Raw genomic sequence first — 19,692 nt, forward strand, 5'->3', positions numbered from 1 at the left:
CTTGCTGGTTTCAAAAACAAAAATGCTTTAAAAAGGGACACTAAACACTAAATATATTTTTATGCACCTCCGTCTAATCATGGGTGCCACTCATATGGAACTTAGGGTACACTGCAGGTATCTTAAGGAGGGTTGCTGCACCATGTGCATACAGGTCAGCACTGGAATGTAGTAAAAAAAATACATTTCAATATGGCTGCACTCATAATTAGAGGGAGGTGGGGAAAACCTCAATACTAAGATTATAAAATGTTTTTAGTGTTTAATGTCACTTTAAAGAATTTTTTTCATGGAAAAAAAAATTCATGTGCATTTTATAATTTTTTGATTTTAATATCCATTTAAATGGACTAACATTTACAATACAAAAAAAAATACATAAAATTGAAAGTTAACAGGCAATATTTACAAGAGAATATTAAAAATAAATATTTTTCAAAGAAAGCGTGCAAATTCTAAAAAGCATTTTCAGACTTTTTTTTTATCAACAAGAAGAATCATCTTAAAAATAATTCCATTTGTCACATTTGGTTTAGGCGAGTTACACAAGCATACTGAATACTATTAAATAATGGATTTTTATACTACATAATGACAAATAAGTTCACTGGCTACCACCTGACATGTCACTTCCTTACCTCCTCTCCATTCTTGTCGGTATTGCGGCCTGACCAGAAGAGATGGGCTGATGTACTCACAGCTCGGCATTGGTCAGGTTTTTTCAGGAGTTTTGATGCAGCGAGTGCACTTTGTGTTCTAAGGGGCTCATGGTTTTCCTCACTGAAACACTTCATCTTCTCAAATGTTCCAATTATTAGCGTTATTGCAGCCAACTGAGCTTTCGAGTCACTAATCTCATCTTCATACAGTGAAAACGCCTATGATTGACAAAAAAGGGATGCTAAAGTAAGAAACAACTATAACCTATCCAATAAAAGTCAACAGTAAAGATAAATAATAAATTAGAAGATGTATTGTTAAGTGGAGTGGTAACCAACATGTTACTGACGTTTCATATGGGATATAACAGGCAATTTTTAGTTTGCCTGTCACACAGTCACCTCTGACACAACCCATGAATGTAGTATAGTAATAGAAGTCTTGTTTTACGGGTGAACAATTTTCCAGCTACAATATTCTATAATTGAAAAAGCAAAAGCCAAGGTCAATGTCAAAATGACAGATAAATTGTCACAGCTTTCCTTGTTACCTGAGACATGAATTCATAGGCCACTGTCTCATGATTCTCAAATCCAATTTCTCCAGCTGCCAAAGCTCCTTGGAGGAATAGTCTGAGGGGCAGCTCTGCCAGCTCTGCTTTAATTAATGCGCTTATGGTCTGATGAGCAAAAGAGAATATCTTCTGGCACTTCTTTTCCCATTTGTCATCCTAGGAGGTAAGAAAAAACAGCTGAAGAGAATGATCGAAAATTCAGACAGCAAAATACAAACAATTATAAAAGCCCACAAGACAATAAAGCTGAAATAGTTTGATCTCCTCAAAGCCTAGATATTCTGGGGGGGAAAAAAGGAAATTTATGCTTACCTGATAAATTTATTTCTTTTTCGATACGATGAGTCTATGGATTTCATCCTTACTTGTGGGATATCGCCTCCTGGTCAGCAGGAGGAGGCAAAGAGCACCACAGCAGAGCTGTATAAATAGCTCCTCCCTTCCCTCCCAATCCAGTCATTCGATCGAAGTTAGGATGAGAAAGGAAAAGCCAAGGTGCAGAGGTGTCTGAAGTTTAACAAAAATTAAATAACCTGTCTCATAGACCGGGCCTTGGATTCATTGTATCGAAAAAGAAATAAATTTATCAGGTAAGCATAAATTTCCGTTTCTTTTTCAAGATACGATGAGTCCACAGATTTCATCCTTACTTGTGGGATACAATACCAAAGCTATAGTACACGGATGAAAAGTGGAATGAGCTGTAATCCGTTCAGGAGGCTGCTGACCAGCAGTCGCATACGCCAAACGGATGATACTCTTCAGCCAAAAAGACAGAGAGGTAGTCTTAGCTTTCTGACCCCTACGTCTCTCTGAAAAAATAACAAAGAAGACGATTGTCGAAAATCCTTAGTCGCTTGGAAGTAGAACTTTAAAGCACGAACCACATCTAAATGGTTCAACAGACGTTGCTTCTGAGAAGGAGGATTAGGACACAAGGAAGGAATGACAATCTCCTGATTAATATTCCTGTTCGAAACAACCTTAGGGAAAGACCCAGGTCTTGAACTTACCACCTTATCCGAATGAAAAATGAGGTAAGGGGAATTATATTGTAATGCCGAAAACTCAGATACTCTTCGAGCAGAAGAAATAGCAACCAGAAATAAAAATTTCTACAGAATGCAGAGGTTCAAATGGAACCCCTTGAAGAACTCCAAGAACTAAATTAAACTCCAAAGAGGAGCAATTGGACTAAACACAGATCTGATTCTAGTCAGAGCCTGACAAAAGAATGTACATTTGGAACATCTGCCAACCACTTATGTAACAGAATAGATAAAGAAGAGACCTGTCCCATTAAGGAACCTGCTGAAAACACTTCCTCCAATCCTTCTTGAAGAAAAGACAAAAAATCCTGGGAATCCTAACCCTACTCCATGAGTAGTCCTTGGATTCACCCCAATAAGATATTTTATGGAAAATTTTCCTAGTAACCGGCTCACGTGCCGGAATCAAGGTATCTATGACCGAATCAGAAAAACCGCGCTTGAATAAAAACATAATTTATGCTTACCTGATAAATTTATTTCTCTTGTAGTGTATTCAGTCCACGGGTCATCCATTACTTATGGGATATATTCCCTTCCCAACAGGAAGTTGCAAGAGGATCACCCAAGCAGAGCTGCTATATAGCTCCTCCCCTCACATGTCATATCCAGTCATTCTCTTGCAACCCTCAACATAGAAGGAAGGTCGTGAGAGGAGTGTGGAGTTTTTTTATATTTAATTACTTCTTCAATCAAAAGTTTGTTATTTTTAAATGTCATATCCAGTCATTCGACCGAAACGAGACAAGAAAGGAGAAACCATAGGGTGCAGTGGTGACTGGAGTTTTAATTAAAATTTAGATCTGCCTCAAAAGAAGACAGGGCGGGCCGTGGACTGAATACACTACAAGAGAAATAAATTTATCAGGTAAGCATAAATTATGTTTTCTCTTGTTAAGTGTATTCAGTCCACGGGTCATCCATTACTTATGGGATACCAATACCAAAGCTAAAGTACACGGATGATGGGAGGGACAAGGCAGGAACTTAAAACGGAAGGAACCACTGCCTGTAGAACCTTTCTCCCAAAAACAGCCTCCAAAGAAGCAAAAGTGTCAAATTTGTAAAATTTTGAAAAGGTATGAAGTGAAGACCAAGTCGCAGCCTTGCAAATCTGTTCAACAGAGGACACATTCTTAAAGGCCCAGGTGGAAGCCACAGCTCTAGTGGAATGATCTGTAATTCTTTCAGGAGGCTGCTGTCCAGCAGTCTCATAGGCTAAACGTATTATGCTACGAAGCCAAAAGGAGAGAGAGGTAGCCGAAGCTTTTTGACCTCTCCTCTGACCAGAATAAATGACAAACAGGGAAGACGTTTGACGAAAATCTTTAGTTGCCTGTAAATAGAACTTCAGGGCACGGACTACGTCCAGATTATGCAAAAGTCGTTCCTTCTTTGAAGAAGGGTTAGGACATAAAGATGGAACAACAATCTCTTGATTGATATTCCTGTTAGAAACTACCTTAGGTAAGAACCCAGGTTTAGTACGCAGAACTACCTTGTCTGAATGAAAAATCAGATAAGGAGAATCACAATGTAAGGCAGATAACTCAGAGACTCTTCGAGCCGAGGAAATAGCCATCAAAAACAGAACTTTCCAAGATAACAGCTTGATATCAATGGAATGAAGGGGTTCAAATGGAACACCTTGAAGAACGTTAAGAACTAAGTTTAAGCTCCACGGCGGAGCAACAGTCTTAAACACAGGCTTAATCCTAGCCAAAGCCTGACAAAAAGCCTGAACGTCTGGAACTTCTGCCAGACGTTTGTGTAAAAGAATAGATAGAGCAGAAATCTGTCCCTTTAACGAACTAGTAGATAAGCCCTTTTCTAAACCCTCTTGTAGAAAAGACAATATCCTAGGAATCCTAACTTTACTCCATGAGTAACTCTTGGATTCGCACCAATATAAATATTTACGCCATATCTTATGGTAAATCTTTCTGGTAACAGGTTTCCGAGCCTGTAATAAGGTATCAATAACCGACTCCGAGAAGCCGCGCTTTGATAGGATCAAGCGTTCAATCTTCATGCAGTCAGCCTCAGAGAAATTAGATTTGGATGGTTGAAAGGACCCTGAATTAGAAGGTCCTGCCTCAGAGGCAGAGACCATGGTGGACAGGACGACATGTCCACTAGGGTCTGCATACCAGGTCCTGCGTGGCCACGCAGGCGCTATCAGAATCACAGATGCTCTCTCCTGTTTGATCTTGGCAATCAGTCGAGGTAGTAGCGGAAATGGTGGAAACACATAAGCCATGTTGAAAACCCAAGGGGCTGCCAGAGCATCTATCAGCACCGCTCCTGGGTCCCTGGACCTGGATCCGTAACAAGGAAGCTTGGCGTTCTGGCGAGACGCCATGAGATCCAGTTCTGGTTTGCCCCAACAATGAATCAGTTGAGCAAAGACCTCCGGATGACAAGTCTGGCGACTTAGTTCTCCACGTCTGGGATGTAAATCGCTGACAGGTGGCAAGAGTGAGACTCTGCCCAGCAAATTATCTTGGAGACTTCTAACATCGCTAGGGAACTCCTGGTTCCCCCTTGATGGTTGATGTAAGTCATAGTCGTGATATTGTCCGACTGAAATCTGATGAACCTCAGTGTTGCTAACTGAGGCCAAGCTAGAAGAGGAGGAGTTTCTCCTCCTGAGTCCACGATCCCTGAGCCTTCAGGGAGTTCCAGACTGCGCCCCAACCTAGAAGGCTGGCATCTGTTACAATCGTCCAATCTGGCCTGCGAAAGGTCATCCCTTTGGACAAATGGACCCGAGAAAGCCACCAGAGAAGAGAATCTCTGGTCTCTTGATCCAGATTTAGTCGAGGGGACAAATCTGAGTAATCCCCATTCCACTGACTTAGCATGCATAATTGCAGCGGTCTGAGATGTAGGCGCGCAAATGGAACTATGTCCATTGCCGCTACCATTAAGCCGATTACTTCCATGCACTGAGCTACTGACGGGTGTGGAATGGAATGAAGGACACGGCAAGCATTTAGCAGTTTTGATAACCTGGACTCCGTCAGGTAAATTTTCATCTCTATAGAATCTATAAGAGTCCCTAGGAAGGGAACCCTTGTGAGTGGTAATAGAGAACTCTTTTCCACGTTCACCTTCCACCCATGCGACCTCAGAAAAGCCAGAACTATCTCTGTGTGAGACTTGGCAATTTGAAAACTTGACGCTTGTATCAGAATGTCGTCTAGGTACGGAGCCACCGCTATGCCTCGCGGTCTCAGCACCGCCAGAAGTGAGCCCAGAACCTTTGTAAAGATTCTCGGGGCCGTAGCTAACCCGAAGGGAAGAGCTACAAACTGGTAATGCCTGTCTAGAAAGGCAAATCTTAGGTACCGATAATGATCTTTGTGAATCGGTATGTGAAGGTAGGCATCCTTTAAGTCCACTGTGGTCATATACTGACCCTCTTGGATCATGGGTAGGATGGTTCAAATAGTTTCCATTTTGAATGATGGAACTCTTAGGAATTTGTTTAAAATTTTTAGGTCCAAGATTGGTCTGAAGGTTCCCTCTTTCTTGGGAACCACAAACAGATTTGAGTAAAAACCTTGCCCTTGTTCCGTCCGCGGAACTGGGTGGATCACCCCCATTACTAGGAGGTCTTGTACACAGTGAAGAAAAGCCTCTTTCTTTATTTGGTTTGCTGATAACCTTGAAAGATGAAATCTCCCTTGTGGAAGAGAAGCTTTGAAGTCCAGAAGGTATCCCTGAGATATAATCTCCAACGCCCAGGGATCCTGGACATCTCTTGCCCAAGCCTGGGCGAAGAAAGAAAGTCTGCCCCCCACTAGATCCGTTTCCGGATAGGGGGCCTTCTCTTCATGCTGTCTTAGGGGCAGTAGTAGGCTTTCTGGCCTGCTTGCCCTTGTTCCAGGACTGGTTAGTTTTCCAGCCCTGTTTGTAACGAGCAACAGTTCCTTCCTGTTTTGGGGCGGAGGAAGTTGATGCTGCTCCTGCCTTGAAGTTTCGAAAGGCACGAAAATTAGACTGTTTGGCCTTTGATTTGGCCCTGTCCTGAGGAAGAGTATGACCCTTACCTCCAGTAATGTCAGCAATAATTTCTTTCAATCCGGGCCCGAATAAGGTCTGCCCTTTGAAAGGAATATTAAGCAATTTGGATTTAGAAGTCACGTCAGCTGACCAAGATTTAAGCCATAGCGCTCTGCGCGCCTGGATGGCGAATCCGGAGTTCTTAGCCGTTAGTTTGGTTAAATGTACAACGGCATCAGAAACAAATGCGTTAGCTAGCTTAAGTGCTTTAAGCTTGTCCATAATCTCATCCAATGGAGCTGTGCGAATGGCCTCTTCCAGAGACTCAAACCAGAATGCCGCAGCAGCAGTGACAGGCGCAATGCATGCAAGGAGCTGTAAGATAAAACCTTGTTGAACAAACATTTTCTTAAGGTAACCTTTTAATTTTTTATCCATTGGATCCGAAAAAGCACAACTATCCTCCACCGGGATAGTGGTACGCTTAGATAAAGTAGAAACTGCTCCCTCCACCTTAGGGACTGTCTGCCATAAGTCTCGTGTGGTGGCGTCTATTGGAAACATTTTCCTAAATATAGGAGGAGGGGAAAAGGGCACACCGGGTCTATCCCACTCCTTGCTAATAATCTCTGTAAGCCTTTTAGGTATAGGAAAAACGTCAGTACACACCGGCACCGCATAGTATCTATCCAGCCTACATAATTTCTCTGGAATTGCAACTGTATTACAGTCATTCAGAGCCGCTAAAACCTCCCCTAGCAATACACGGAGGTTCTCAAGCTTAAATTTAAAATTAGAGATCTCTGAATCCGGTCTCCCTGGATCAGATCAGTCACCCACAGAATGAAGCTCACCGTCCTCATGTTCTGCAAATTGTGACGCAGTATCGGACATGGCTCTCAAATCATCAGCGCGCTCTGTCCTTATCCCAGAGCAATCGCGCTTGTCTCTTAATTCCGTCAGTTTAGATAATACTTCTGTCATAACATTAGCCATGTCTTTTAAAGTGATTTGTATGGGCCTCTCATTTGGCGCCACAATATCACGCGCCTCCTGGGCGGGAGGCGAAGGTACTGACACGTGAGCGGAGTTAGTCAGCATAACTTCCCCCTCGTTGTCTGGTGATATTTCCTTTATAGATAAAGATTGACCTTTATTATTTAAAGTGAAATCAATGCATTTAGTACACATCTTTCTATGGGGCTCCACATTGGCCTTCAAACATAGTGAACAAACAGATTCATCTGTGTCAAACATGTTTAAACAGACTAGCAATGAGACTAGCAAGCTTGGAAAATACTTTCAAATAAATTTACAAGCAATATAAAAAACGCTACTGCGCCTTTAAGAAGCACAAAAAACTGTCACAGTTGAAATAACAATGAACCAAATCAGTTATAGCAACCAAATTTTCACAGTAAATGTATTAAGTTAGCAGAGCATTGCACCCACTAGCAAATGGATGATTAACCCCTTAATACCCAAAACGGATAATCAATATAAGAATTAACGTTTTTAACACAGTCAAACACACTGTCACAGGTCTGCTGTGACTTATTACCTCCCTCAAAATGATTTTTTTTAAATCCCCTGAGCTCTCTAGAGACGTCCTGGATCATGGAGGAAGAAGCAGGAAGACTGTGACTGAATTTTTACTGCACAAAAAAGCGCTAAAATAGGCCCCTCCCACTCATATTACAACAGTGGGAAACCTCAGTTAACTGTTTCTATGCAGAAATATACGACAGCCATGTGGAAAAATTCATGCCCCAATAAGTTTTATCACCAATGTACCTCACAAAAAAACGATTAACATGCCAGTAAACGTTTTAAAACATCAATTTTAAAGGTTATGTATTGTTATAGATAAGCCTGCTACCAGTCGCTACTACTGCAGTTAAGGCTCATACATTACTTCAGTATTAACAGCATTTTCTTAGTCAAATTCCATTCCTTAGAAAATTACTTTACTGCACATACATTTATCAGCCTGATACCAGTCGCTACTACTGCATTTAAGGCTGTACTTACATTACATCGGTATCAGCAGTATTTTCTTAGTCAATTCCATTCCTTAAATATTTACTGCACATACCTTATTTGCAGGAAACCCTGCATGCTATTCCCCTTCTGAAGTTACCCCACTCCTCAGAATGTGCGAGAACAGCCAGTGGATCTTAGTTACTTCTGCTAAGATCATAGAAAACGCAGGCAGATTCTTCTTCTAAATACTGCCTTAGAGAAAAAACAGCACACTCCGGTGCCATTTAAAAATAACAAACTTTTGATTGAAGAAGTAATTAAATATAAAAAAACTCCACACTCCTCTCACGACCTTCCTTCTATGTTGAGGGTTGCAAGAGAATGACTGGATATGACATGTGAGGGGAGGAGCTATATAGCAGCTCTGCTTGGGTGATCCTCTTGCAACTTCCTGTTGGGAAGGGAATATATCCCATAAGTAATGGATGACCCGTGGACTGAATACACTTAACAAGAGAAATGAAGGGTTCAATCTCCAAGCAGTCAGCTGCAGAGAAACAAGATTCGGAAGATGGAAGGGACCCTGAATGAGACGGTCCTTCCGCAATGAAATCTGCCACGGCGGCCGAGATGACATGTCCACAGATCGGCATACCAAATCCTGCGAGGCCACGCAAGGGCAAACAGGATCACCAATGCTCTCTCCTGTTTGACTTGAGCAATCACCCGGGAAAGGAGAGCAAACGGAGGGAATACATATGCTAGGCTGAAAGACCAAGGAACTGCCAAGGCAGCCATCAGCTCCCTGGACCCGTATCTCGGAAGTTTGGCATTCTGACGAGACGCCATAAATCCAACTCCGGCTGACCCCATCTGAGAATCAGGTTTGAAAACATTTCCGGTTAGAGTTTCCACTCTCCCAGATGAAAGGTCTGCCTGCTCAAAAAAATCTGTCTCCCAGTTGATCACCCCTGGGATGTAGATCGCCGACAGATGGCAAGAGTGAGCCTCTGCCCACTGATAATATTAGCCACTGCAGTCATCGCAAAGGAATTCCTTGTTCCTCCTTGATGATTGATGTAAGCCTCTGATGTTATGTTGTCCGACTGGAATCTGAAGAATTTATCTGAAGCCAACTGAGGCCAGAACCGAAGCGCACGGAATATCGCCCTCAACTCTAGTATGTTGAAGGGAAAAAGAGATTCTGCTTGAGCCCATACTCCCTGAGCCCTCAAGGAGTTCCAGACTGCTCCCCATCCTAACAGGCTGGCATCCGTTGTCACGATCACCCATGAAGGTCTGCAAAAGCATGTCCCCTGGGTAAAAAGATCTGGCGACAACCGCCATAGAAGAGAGTCCCTCAACTCCTGATCTAGAATTATTCGAGGCGACAAAATTCGTATAGTCTCCATTCCACCGCCTGAGCATGTTTAGTTGCAGAGGCCTGAATTGAAACCGAGCCAACGGTATGATGATCAATGCCGCCACCATCATTCCGATTACCTCCAGGCACTGAACCACTGACGGCTGAAGAGGGGACTGAAGTGTTCGACATGTATACAGAATCCTTGACTTTCTGACTTCTTGTTAGAAACATTCTCATGAATATAGATTTGATTAGATAACCCAGAAGGGAACCCCTTTCTTGGGAAGGAAAACACAATGTCAGTATGGAAACTAGTTTGCTAACAAGATGACGCCTGGAGAAAAATGTTGTCCAGAAAAAGCGACACCGCAATACCCTGCGGTCTTAGTGATAGCCATGATCAACCCAAAAGAAAGCGTTGGTCCAGAAAGGCAAACCACAAAGAACTAGTGATGATCTCTGTAGATAAGAACATGAAGATATGCATCCTTTAGATCATCTTTTTTTTCTCATAAATTGACCCTCCTGGATCCAAGGGAGGATAGTACGAAAGTTCCCATCCTGAAAGATGGAACTCTTAGAACTAGTTCAGAGTCACAAAGACTAAGATAGGTCTGAATGTTCCCTTTCTCTTAAGGATCTACCAACAGATTTAAACAAAAATCCTGCTCCTGTATCGGAACAGGCCAAGCACTTCCATTGAAAGAAGGTTGTTACGGTACCAACAGTGTACCAAGGGTTAATACCAGATGAACAATGTCCTGCATAGGGAATCAGCAATTCACAACCCAGCCAGTTTCAGGTTTAAAACAGAATGTCTACTTTATTTGAAGGCAGCACACAGATTTATACACCCTGGCTTCAGGTTACAAAGGGCATTGGTTTAACAGTAAAGCAAACATATGAACAATGCATCAAACCTCTAACAATTGTCTATTCACAGGTAAAACAGATTAACATATTAAGTTAATTAACTAGGGAAGAACGTTTACTCAGACAATCTGATGTTGGGCAGTCTAGTTAACATAATTACACAAAACACAATCAGTTTACCCAGACAGACTCCTGAGACACAATCAGATCTGAAACATACATAGAATACATCTTATTAGAGAATATAGGAACAGCTCTTATTAGCTATAAAGTCTTTTATGCCCACTTGGCTTATAGAGTCACAATTGCTCCCACAAGGGGCACTCACACCCTGTACCCATCCTGTATTTATGGATACAGAGTGACATAGACATAAGACAGAGTTATGAAAGTACATGGGGTGTCCAGCATATAAAATTCCATATTTCCATGCAGTCTCTGGGTATCCTTAAGCCCATGTACCTCCAGCCCAAAGAATGTTCCATAACAGGCCCTCCAATGTACAGTGGCGAGATTGGTTTTGTCACATCTCTCCCCTTTTCCAAACAGACTAACAGGGTATCTGACCTCCTGCCGGTCAGTGCCCTGGTTAGTCCAGCAACCCACCCATAAAACACAATTAGTAGTACAGCCCACCCACAATAAATGGTTACTACACCTGAGTACGGGGAAAACTTGTCCATGTCCAGGTGCCTCACCACAGCTGTGTGGGGGACTGGTACGCTGAATTGGTGGGTTGCGAGGTGGGCAGAGACCAGCTGTACTCTGCCCAGGTGCCAGCACTACCATGGAAGTAGCCTGGTGGGAGCCTGGTTGCTGGAGGGGGAGACCGACTGTCTCCCCTTTGGATACATAGCTGTGCTGCTGGAGGGGGAGACCAATCGTCTCCCCTTTGGCTAAACAGCCGTGTTGCTGGGGGACAGGACCAACTGTCCCTACCCCTTGTAATGCAGCCTGCCGCTGGGGAATGGAGTCTGGGCTCCCAATTCCCTGTATATTCCTCTGCTGCTGGGGGACAGGACCATCAAACTCCTCTCCCTCTGGTTTGTCATGCTCAGCTGTCCAGGGTATATACTGTGCCATATACCACCAGAGCGCCTGGTAGGCATGTCAGTTTGCTGGGACAATCCATCTGTATTCCCGTTATGAGAGAGAATTTCTGTCCATACAAACAAGGGTTCAAATTCCTCAGTGCCCAGACCAGGGCCAAACAGTCCTTCAAAATCCCATCAGCTTCTTTACGAGTTTTCTGTACCTGCTCTTTATAGGTATCCACAATCCCTTCATACTGACATAGGGTGCCCTTGAGTTGCTGCACCTCACTATGAGCCAGCGTCAGCTTCTCCTCCAGTGTCACTAAGTTTGTCTTTAATGTTTCATGTTCCACTCTCAAGCTGGTGTTTTCTGCAGTCTGTCGGTGCAGCTTGTCTAGCAGAGATTCACGTTCTAAACGTGCTTTTTCCTCTGCGCTCCTCTTCTCCTTCATCAGCGCATTGTAACGGGACTTCCACGTATCAATAGCGGATAGAGATTTACTGAGCTCAGCGTCCTGGGGCTTAGCAGCAGGTGGGTCAGTCTCTGCTGCACGGATCTGGGCACGGGTAGTCACAGAGTTAACATCAGCGGGACCCATAGGAGCGTAGGCAGAAACAAGGGGGGCCAAGTCATTTCCAAGAAGAACATCAGCAGGTAAGTCCTTCTTGACCCCCACATTCACAGGTCTAGCGCCCACTCCCCAATCCAAATGTACCCTGGCAACAGGTAGGCTGAACACATCGCCCCCTGCTACCCTCACAGCCACAGTGTCTCCAGTGTACTGTTTCTCAGACACCAAGTTCTTTTGAAGCAAGGTCATGGTAGCACCAGTATCCCGTAGACCACTGACCTTCTTCCCATTCACTTTAACCAGTTGCCGGTTATTCCGGTGGGCAGCTTGCACAAGGTCTGCCTCATGTAGGATGCTCCAGCATTCTTGCGCCTCTACGTAGCGGGCCGCAGGCTGAGGATTACGTGGGATTCCGCCGGCAGGTCTTCTCCAGGACTGCGCTTGGTTCACTGCGTTTAGGGGACACTCTGGTCTTTTGTGCCCTAGTTGCTTACATCTAAAGCACCGAATAGGTTGTGAGTAGCACCGCAGGGCTCTCTGAGGGTAGTTCGTGGCCGGAGGCCGTGTGGTATAGTGGTGCGCCGGGGTTTGGTAACTGGCAGCTGCTGGGGTGACTGGGGGTCTGTACTCCACTCTAGCAGGGGGCTTAGTGGTAGCAGTGTCCAGTTTGCGGGCATCCGTATACTCATCTGCCAAGCGAGCCGCTTCCTGCAGGGTGGAGGGTTTACGGTCCCGAACCCACTCTCGAACTCCTGCGGGTAATTTGTCGAAGCAATGTTCCAACAGGAATAGCTGCAGCACCTCTTCCCCAGATATGGCTTGGCACCCCGCTATCCAGTGAGCTGCTGTGCGGTGCACCTTACATGCCCACTCAAGGTAGGAATCTCCAGCTAATTTAACAGTGTCTCTGAACCGTCTCCGGTATGCCTCCGGTGTAACCGCATACCTGGAGAGCAGAGCCTCTTTTACAGTATTATAATCCCTGACTTCCTCATCTGGAATGGCCCGAAAAGCCTCTCTGGCCCGGCCGGATAATTTTCCAGATAATATCGTGACCCAGTCCTCTGCGGGTACCTTGTGTAGTGCACATTGCCTCTCAAAATCCGCAAGGTACCCATCAATCTCTCCTTCTGTTTCCAGGAAGTTTTTAAAAGCTGCAAAATTTACTTTTCTCTTTTCCATCTTAGTCAGTATTGTAATAATCCCCCTCTTCCTGAGGTTACTGGCTTGTGTAGTTGCTCTTCTGGGCGATAAGGTTCATTCCGTCGCTGCCACCAATGTTACGGTACCAACAGTGTACCAAGGGTTAATACCAGATGAACAATGTCCTGCATAGGGAATCAGCAATTCACAACCCAGCCAGTTTCAGGTTTAAAACAGAATGTCTACTTTATTTGAAGGCAGCACACAGATTTATACACCCTGGCTTCAGGTTACAAAGGGCATTGGTTTAACAGTAAAGCAAACATATGAACAATGCATCAAACCTCTAACAATTGTCTATTCACAGGTAAAACAGATTAACATATTAAGTTAATTAACTAGGGAAGAACGTTTACTCAGACAATCTGATGTTGGGCAGTCTAGTTAACATAATTACACAAAACACAATCAGTTTACCCAGACAGACTCCTGAGACACAATCAGATCTGAAACATACATAGAATACATCTTATTAGAGAATATAGGAACAGCTCTTATTAGCTATAAAGTCTTTTATGCCCACTTGGCTTATAGAGTCACAATTGCTCCCACAAGGGGCACTCACACCCTGTACCCATCCTGTATTTATGGATACAGAGTGACATAGACATAAGACAGAGTTATGAAAGTACATGGGGTGTCCAGCATATAAAATTCCATATTTCCATGCAGTCTCTGGGTATCCTTAAGCCCATGTACCTCCAGCCCAAAGAATGTTCCATAACAGGCCCTCCAATGTACAGTGGCGAGATTGGTTTTGTCACAAAGGTATCCTACACAAAGTAAGAACGCCTCTATTTTAACTGGTCTGCAGAGAATCTTGAAATCAGAAACCAGTCCACTGTGAATCCATGAAACCTTTTTCTTTTTTTTCTTTTTAAAAAACAGAAGAAATCATCTTCATCAAGCCAGGTTCCTACAAGGCCTTCCTGAATGAATCGTAAACAATTTAGACGTAGATCTAAATCTGTAAAACAAGGCACGAGCATAAGGCTCAGAGAGTTGGAACAGAGAAACCTGAAACCTACGCTCCCATTTTAAAAACTTCAAAGATATTGAAATAAAGGAACTGGACAATTGACAGCCTTTATCCTATCCTGGATCTTATTCAGATGAGTTTCCGACTTAAAAGCATCAGACAACGCATCAAACCGAAATACCATCGCAGTAAAGACGGTAATAAAATACAACGCTGGATAATATTGGACGCCCTGGTGTACTCCCCTTTCCCAATTTTCACCCAGATAACACTTGAGAATCTAACTATTCACTTAAAAAATAGTAGATCTCTTAGCTAAGTTGGAAACTACACCATTCACCCTAGGTGATGTCTCCTTAGGTAAAGTCAGTTATGGGAAAAACTAAATTTATGCTTACCTGATAAATTGATTTCTTCTATGGTAAGACGAGTCCACGGATTCATCCTTTACTTGTGGGATATTATCCTTCCCTACAGGAAGTGGCAAAGAGCACCACAGCAGAGCTGTCTATATAGCTCCTCCCTTAGCTCCACCCCCCAGTCATTCGACCGAAGATACAGGAAGAAAAAGGAGAAACTACAAGGTGCAGAGGTGACCGAGTTTAAATCAAAAAAATATAATCTGTCTTAAAATGACAGGGCGGGCCGTGGACTCGTCTTACCATAGAAGAAATCAATTTATCAGGTAAGCATAAATTTAGTTTTCTTCTATAAAGGTAAGACGAGTCCACGGATTCATCCTTTACTTGTGGGATACAATACCAGCTTGAAGAACTTTTCTCCCAAAAACAGCCTCCGAAGAAGCAAAAGGTATCAAATTTGTAAAATTTGGAAAAGGTATGAAGCGAAGACCAAGTCACAGCCTTACAAATCTGTTCAACAGAAGCACCATTTTTAAAAGCCCATGTGGAAGCCACCGCTCTAGTAGAGTAAGCTGTAATTCTTTCAGGAGGCTGCTGTTCAGCAGTCTCGTATGCCAAACGGATTATGCTTTTTAGCCAAAAGGCAAGAGAGGTAGTCGTAGCTTTTTGACCTCTACGTTTTCGAGAATAGACAACAAAGAAGATGTTTGACGAAAATCTTTCACTTTACCCTTCCTAGTACTTAGAGTAGGCAAAGAGAATGACTGGGGGTGGAGCTAAGGGAGGAGCTATATAGACAGCTCTGCTGTGGTGCTCTTTGCCACTTCCTGTAGGGAAGGATAATATCCCACAAGTAAAGGATAAATCCATGGACTCGTCTTACCTTTATAAAATAAATCTTCTTTAAGTATAGGGAATGCGGACTTCTCCATCATATATAACTCACAGGACGCACTAGGATAGATTACACCTAAAAGTGAAATAATTCCTCTAGTAATGGATAGATTCCATGAGGGAAAAACATGGAATGCATGATATGCAAAGAAAAACCCCGGACGGAGTATAATAGGAAGCGAAGAGCACTGCACGTGTGCCCAAACAAGTTGGGAACACCATAGGTTGGTGGTATAAAGAGATCATTGCCAACATACTCCCAAACAGCTTGGAACCCGTGACTCTGAGCTTTCTATCCTGTTAGCTTGTGTGATGAGCCACAGCAAGCTATAATAACAGGAGAAAATACAGAAAAAAGAATGTAATGCTTAATAAAAGTTCACACAAAAAAAACGTTACTGTCCCTTTAAATTTTCCTTATATCTGGGACAGAAAATATCCAATGAGCAGGGTAAATAGACATTGTTATGTACATTAAAGCAACCATATATTGTAGCCACAATTCCGTATAAAAAGTGCAAGGAACCACAGAGCACCGCATGTGGGCCAGAAACTTTATTTTAAGTGAATTAGATTAATCACTCCCAAATAATCCTCGCAGTCAGCAATAGAGAGGCATTTGATGATAGTAACCACTGAATCAATCATGCTCCAAACAGACATTACAAATATGTATGACTGGTGAAGCGCTGCTGCTCATTCAAAAGGATTTCAAACTGACACCTTAAATTTTCTTAGTTCAGTGTATTGTCTAATTAAATAAATCCTCAAGTAATTTTCTCAATTTTTTTTTTTTTTGGAAAACCTATAAAGGAAGGTAATTCCCATTGAGAGTTGTACTAGAGAGCGCAGGAAGTAGCACCAAACTCCTAAAATTACCTATGAGTCCCTAACTAGGTAGAAAACATGAAAATGAGAAAAAGTGGATAGGAGCGCTAAAAGCTAAAGATGATATAGAGAATTAACTTTAAGACTTATTAGAAATTAAAAACAGAGTGAATAGTTGTCAAATAAACAAAGATTTATTCACATTAGGTGATATATAAAAAAGGACGTCTCCGTAAATAAAAACCAAAAGTTACAAAATAGTTGCCACCATTTGATATAAACTTGAATTGCAGAGTTCACAATAAGGGAAGCATAGTCCGATTCCACACTGAAATCTCAATCGGAGGTTGGTTTGCTAGCAAAACAGGGGCTTACCCAGACGAGTGCACATTCAATCTTCTCCGTGACTAGTTGTACGGCCGTAATGACGTCACCATTGAGGGCGCTGTCCCAAACAAACCTTCTGATTGGTGTAGATACGAAGTCAGTAAGTTGCAGTATTACTTGGCTTTCTTTGCTATAATGTAGCGATCATCGAGGAAAAAAGTTCCTGCACTTAGTGCCAGATAGCACGCAGGATGCCAAACATAAGGCTGAGGAAAGTAGAATAGAATAATGTCCAATAGTGGCCCGTTACAGGTCTAGTGGCAAAATTGGGAATGGCTAACAGTGTTAGCAATATTGCACACTTTTCATGTGAAGAATAGTCGATCCAGCTTGTATGTATAAGCTTGTCTTTCTCTTGTCTTTGTTAGTTGCAGCACATCAACGCGTTTCTCCCTCTGCAGGGCTTTTTCAAGATGAATATTCTGCAACAGGTGTGTCTTCTTTTAAAGGTGTATCTTGCTTCCCATTGGTCAGGTTCCACCTGGGAAATTGGAGCTGAGGCAGTCTTTAGTTTTAAGGTGGTCATACTTTTAAGATGGTATTGGCAGCATTGGTATAGCTTAGGCAACTTATATATAAAAACATTTATACAGTCTTAGGGAGTTTCACATATGTTTTTTTTAGCTCCCTCAAAAAAGGTTTATTTAATAAGAAAAAGAAAAAAAGAGAAGTTAATAGTCTTTATATATAGATCATATAATATAAAAAATAAAAAGTCTCATTAAAGCCTACTAATTGATGTTTGTATATACGAAATAAACTTCAATCAAATAAAAATGGAGAAATATCTAATTCAGAATTCAAACCGGCAGGGAACAGGGTATTGTATCTATAAATCAATTCTGCTTCTTTAATTTTCAAAGCCTTTTCTATATTTCCTCCCCTCCAGTTATGCTTCAACTGTATTATTCCCCAATAACTCAGATCTTTAGTGTTCCCCTTGTTTATTGACTTAAAGTGCTTATATAAATTAGTGTCCACCATTCCCTTTCTCAATGCATAGTAGATGCTCCCTGATCCTATCCCTAATCATTCGTTTGGTCTCCCCAAAATATATTAAATTACATGTACACCTCAGAATGTAAATTACTCCCTTTGTAGTACATCTAATACAGTCTTTAATAATAATTTCTTCATCTGATTTTGGGATGTGTATTATTTTTCTCTTATTACTATGCTTGCATGCCTTGCAAGAATAGCAGGGAAAAAAGCCTGATATTTCCCCCCCTTGTAGATCTTTCTGTGTGAGGACAGGTTTTTGAGTTCTTACACGTGAACTGGGTGCAAATAATGTTTTAAAATTTTTTGTTTTTTTGAAAATCATTCTCGGTTTCTGTGGGAGAGAATCTCCTAATATAGAGTCAGCTTTTAGTATGGGCCAATGTTTATTTAGAATTTTTCGCATAATTCTATGGTCAACATTATATTCAGTTATGAATGGGACATCAATTATTTCAGAGTCATTTTTAGGGGATTTCTGTTTATATGTGAGGAGGCTCTTTCTGTCTGTGTTCCTTGCTCTTACCACAGCCTTATTTATGACCTCATCGTCATAGCCCCTATCTTTGAATTTATCAATCAGGGATTCTATTTGATTATCAAAATCTGAGATCCTGGAGCAGTTCTTCCTTACTCTCAGGCTTTGGCCTACTGGAATATTGTCTATCCATTGCTGCAGGGGACAGCTCTTTGAATGGATAAAACTGTTGGAGTTGACTTCTTTGAAATGTGTTTTGGTCTCTAAATTATTATTTATAACCATTATTTCTAGATCTAGGAATACTACCCTATCTTTACTGTGGTTAAAGGAGAAATTGAGCCCCTTGTCATTCAGATTTATGTCAGAAAATAATTTCAATAGCTCAGATTCGGACCCCTTCCAAATTAGCAAGACGTCATCTATGTAACGTTTATAGAGCACGAGGCTCGCACCATAGCCACCCAACTGGAAGAAGGATTCTTCCCAGTTGCCAACAAATAAGTTGGCGTAGCTTGGTGCGAACCTCGTGCCCATAGCCGTTCCTTCTATTTGTAAATAAAATTTATTGTTATACATAAAGCAATTGTTTTTTAGGATAAATGAAATGCTCTTTAGCAGAAATTCTTTTTGTTCAGATTTTAGCTCCACATCCCTATCCAGATATTGCTTCACTGCCATGACTCCTTTCTCGTGATCAATTACCGTGTATAGGGACGTAATATCCCCAGTTACTAGAATAAAGTCATCTTCCCAATTGACCTGGTCTAAGATATTGAGAACCTGAGTAGAGTCTCTCAGATATGAGTCCAAACCCCTTACATATTTTTGCAGGAATGTGTCCACATATTGTGAGAGATTTGAAGAAAGCGACCCTATGCCCGAGATGATGGGCCTCCCTGGGGGTTGGGAAAGATTTTTATGTATTTTTGGGAGGAAGTAGAATACCAGGACCTTTGGATAATTGGGGTCCAGGTATTCTACCTCCTTCTCATTTAGTATTCCTAAATCTCTGCCTTCTCTTATTAATTTTTTGAGTAATGCAGCAAATTTATTAGTGGGATTTAAATCAAGTTTTTTATACGTTTTATTGTCTCCCTGTTCCCTGCCGGTTTGAATTCTGAATTAGATATTTCTCCATTTTTATTTGATTGAAGTTTATTTCGTATATACAAACATCAATTAGTAGGCTTTAATGAGACTTTTTATTTTTTATATTATATGATCTATATATAAAGACTATTAACTTCTCTTTTTTTCTTTTTCTTTTTCTTATTAAATAAACCTTTTTTGAGGGAGCTAAAAAAACCATATGTGAAGTATGACCACCTTAAAACTAAAGACTACCTCAGCTCCAATTTCCCAGGTGGAACCTGACCAATGGGAAGCAAGATACACCTTTAAAAGAAGACACACGTGTTGCAGAATATTCATCTTGAAAAA

The 19,692-nt window shown here is 41.9% G+C and overlaps 1 protein-coding gene across 1 annotated transcript in view; it reads right to left on the bottom strand.

Moving 5' to 3' along the window:
- Window positions 1-19,692, bottom strand: part of VPS35 (VPS35 retromer complex component) — a 588,646-nt gene that overhangs the window by 83,617 nt on the left and 485,337 nt on the right. The window contains exons 14-15 of the mRNA XM_053701861.1: window positions 1,211-1,390; window positions 639-878 (exon numbers count right to left, since the gene is read on the bottom strand). Coding sequence (XP_053557836.1) covers window positions 639-878; window positions 1,211-1,390 — 420 coding nt within the window. The remainder of the gene's footprint in view (window positions 1-638; window positions 879-1,210; window positions 1,391-19,692) is intronic.

This window comes from Bombina bombina, chromosome 1, assembly GCF_027579735.1.
Source record: "Bombina bombina isolate aBomBom1 chromosome 1, aBomBom1.pri, whole genome shotgun sequence".
Taxonomy (NCBI): Eukaryota; Metazoa; Chordata; class Amphibia; order Anura; family Bombinatoridae; genus Bombina; species Bombina bombina.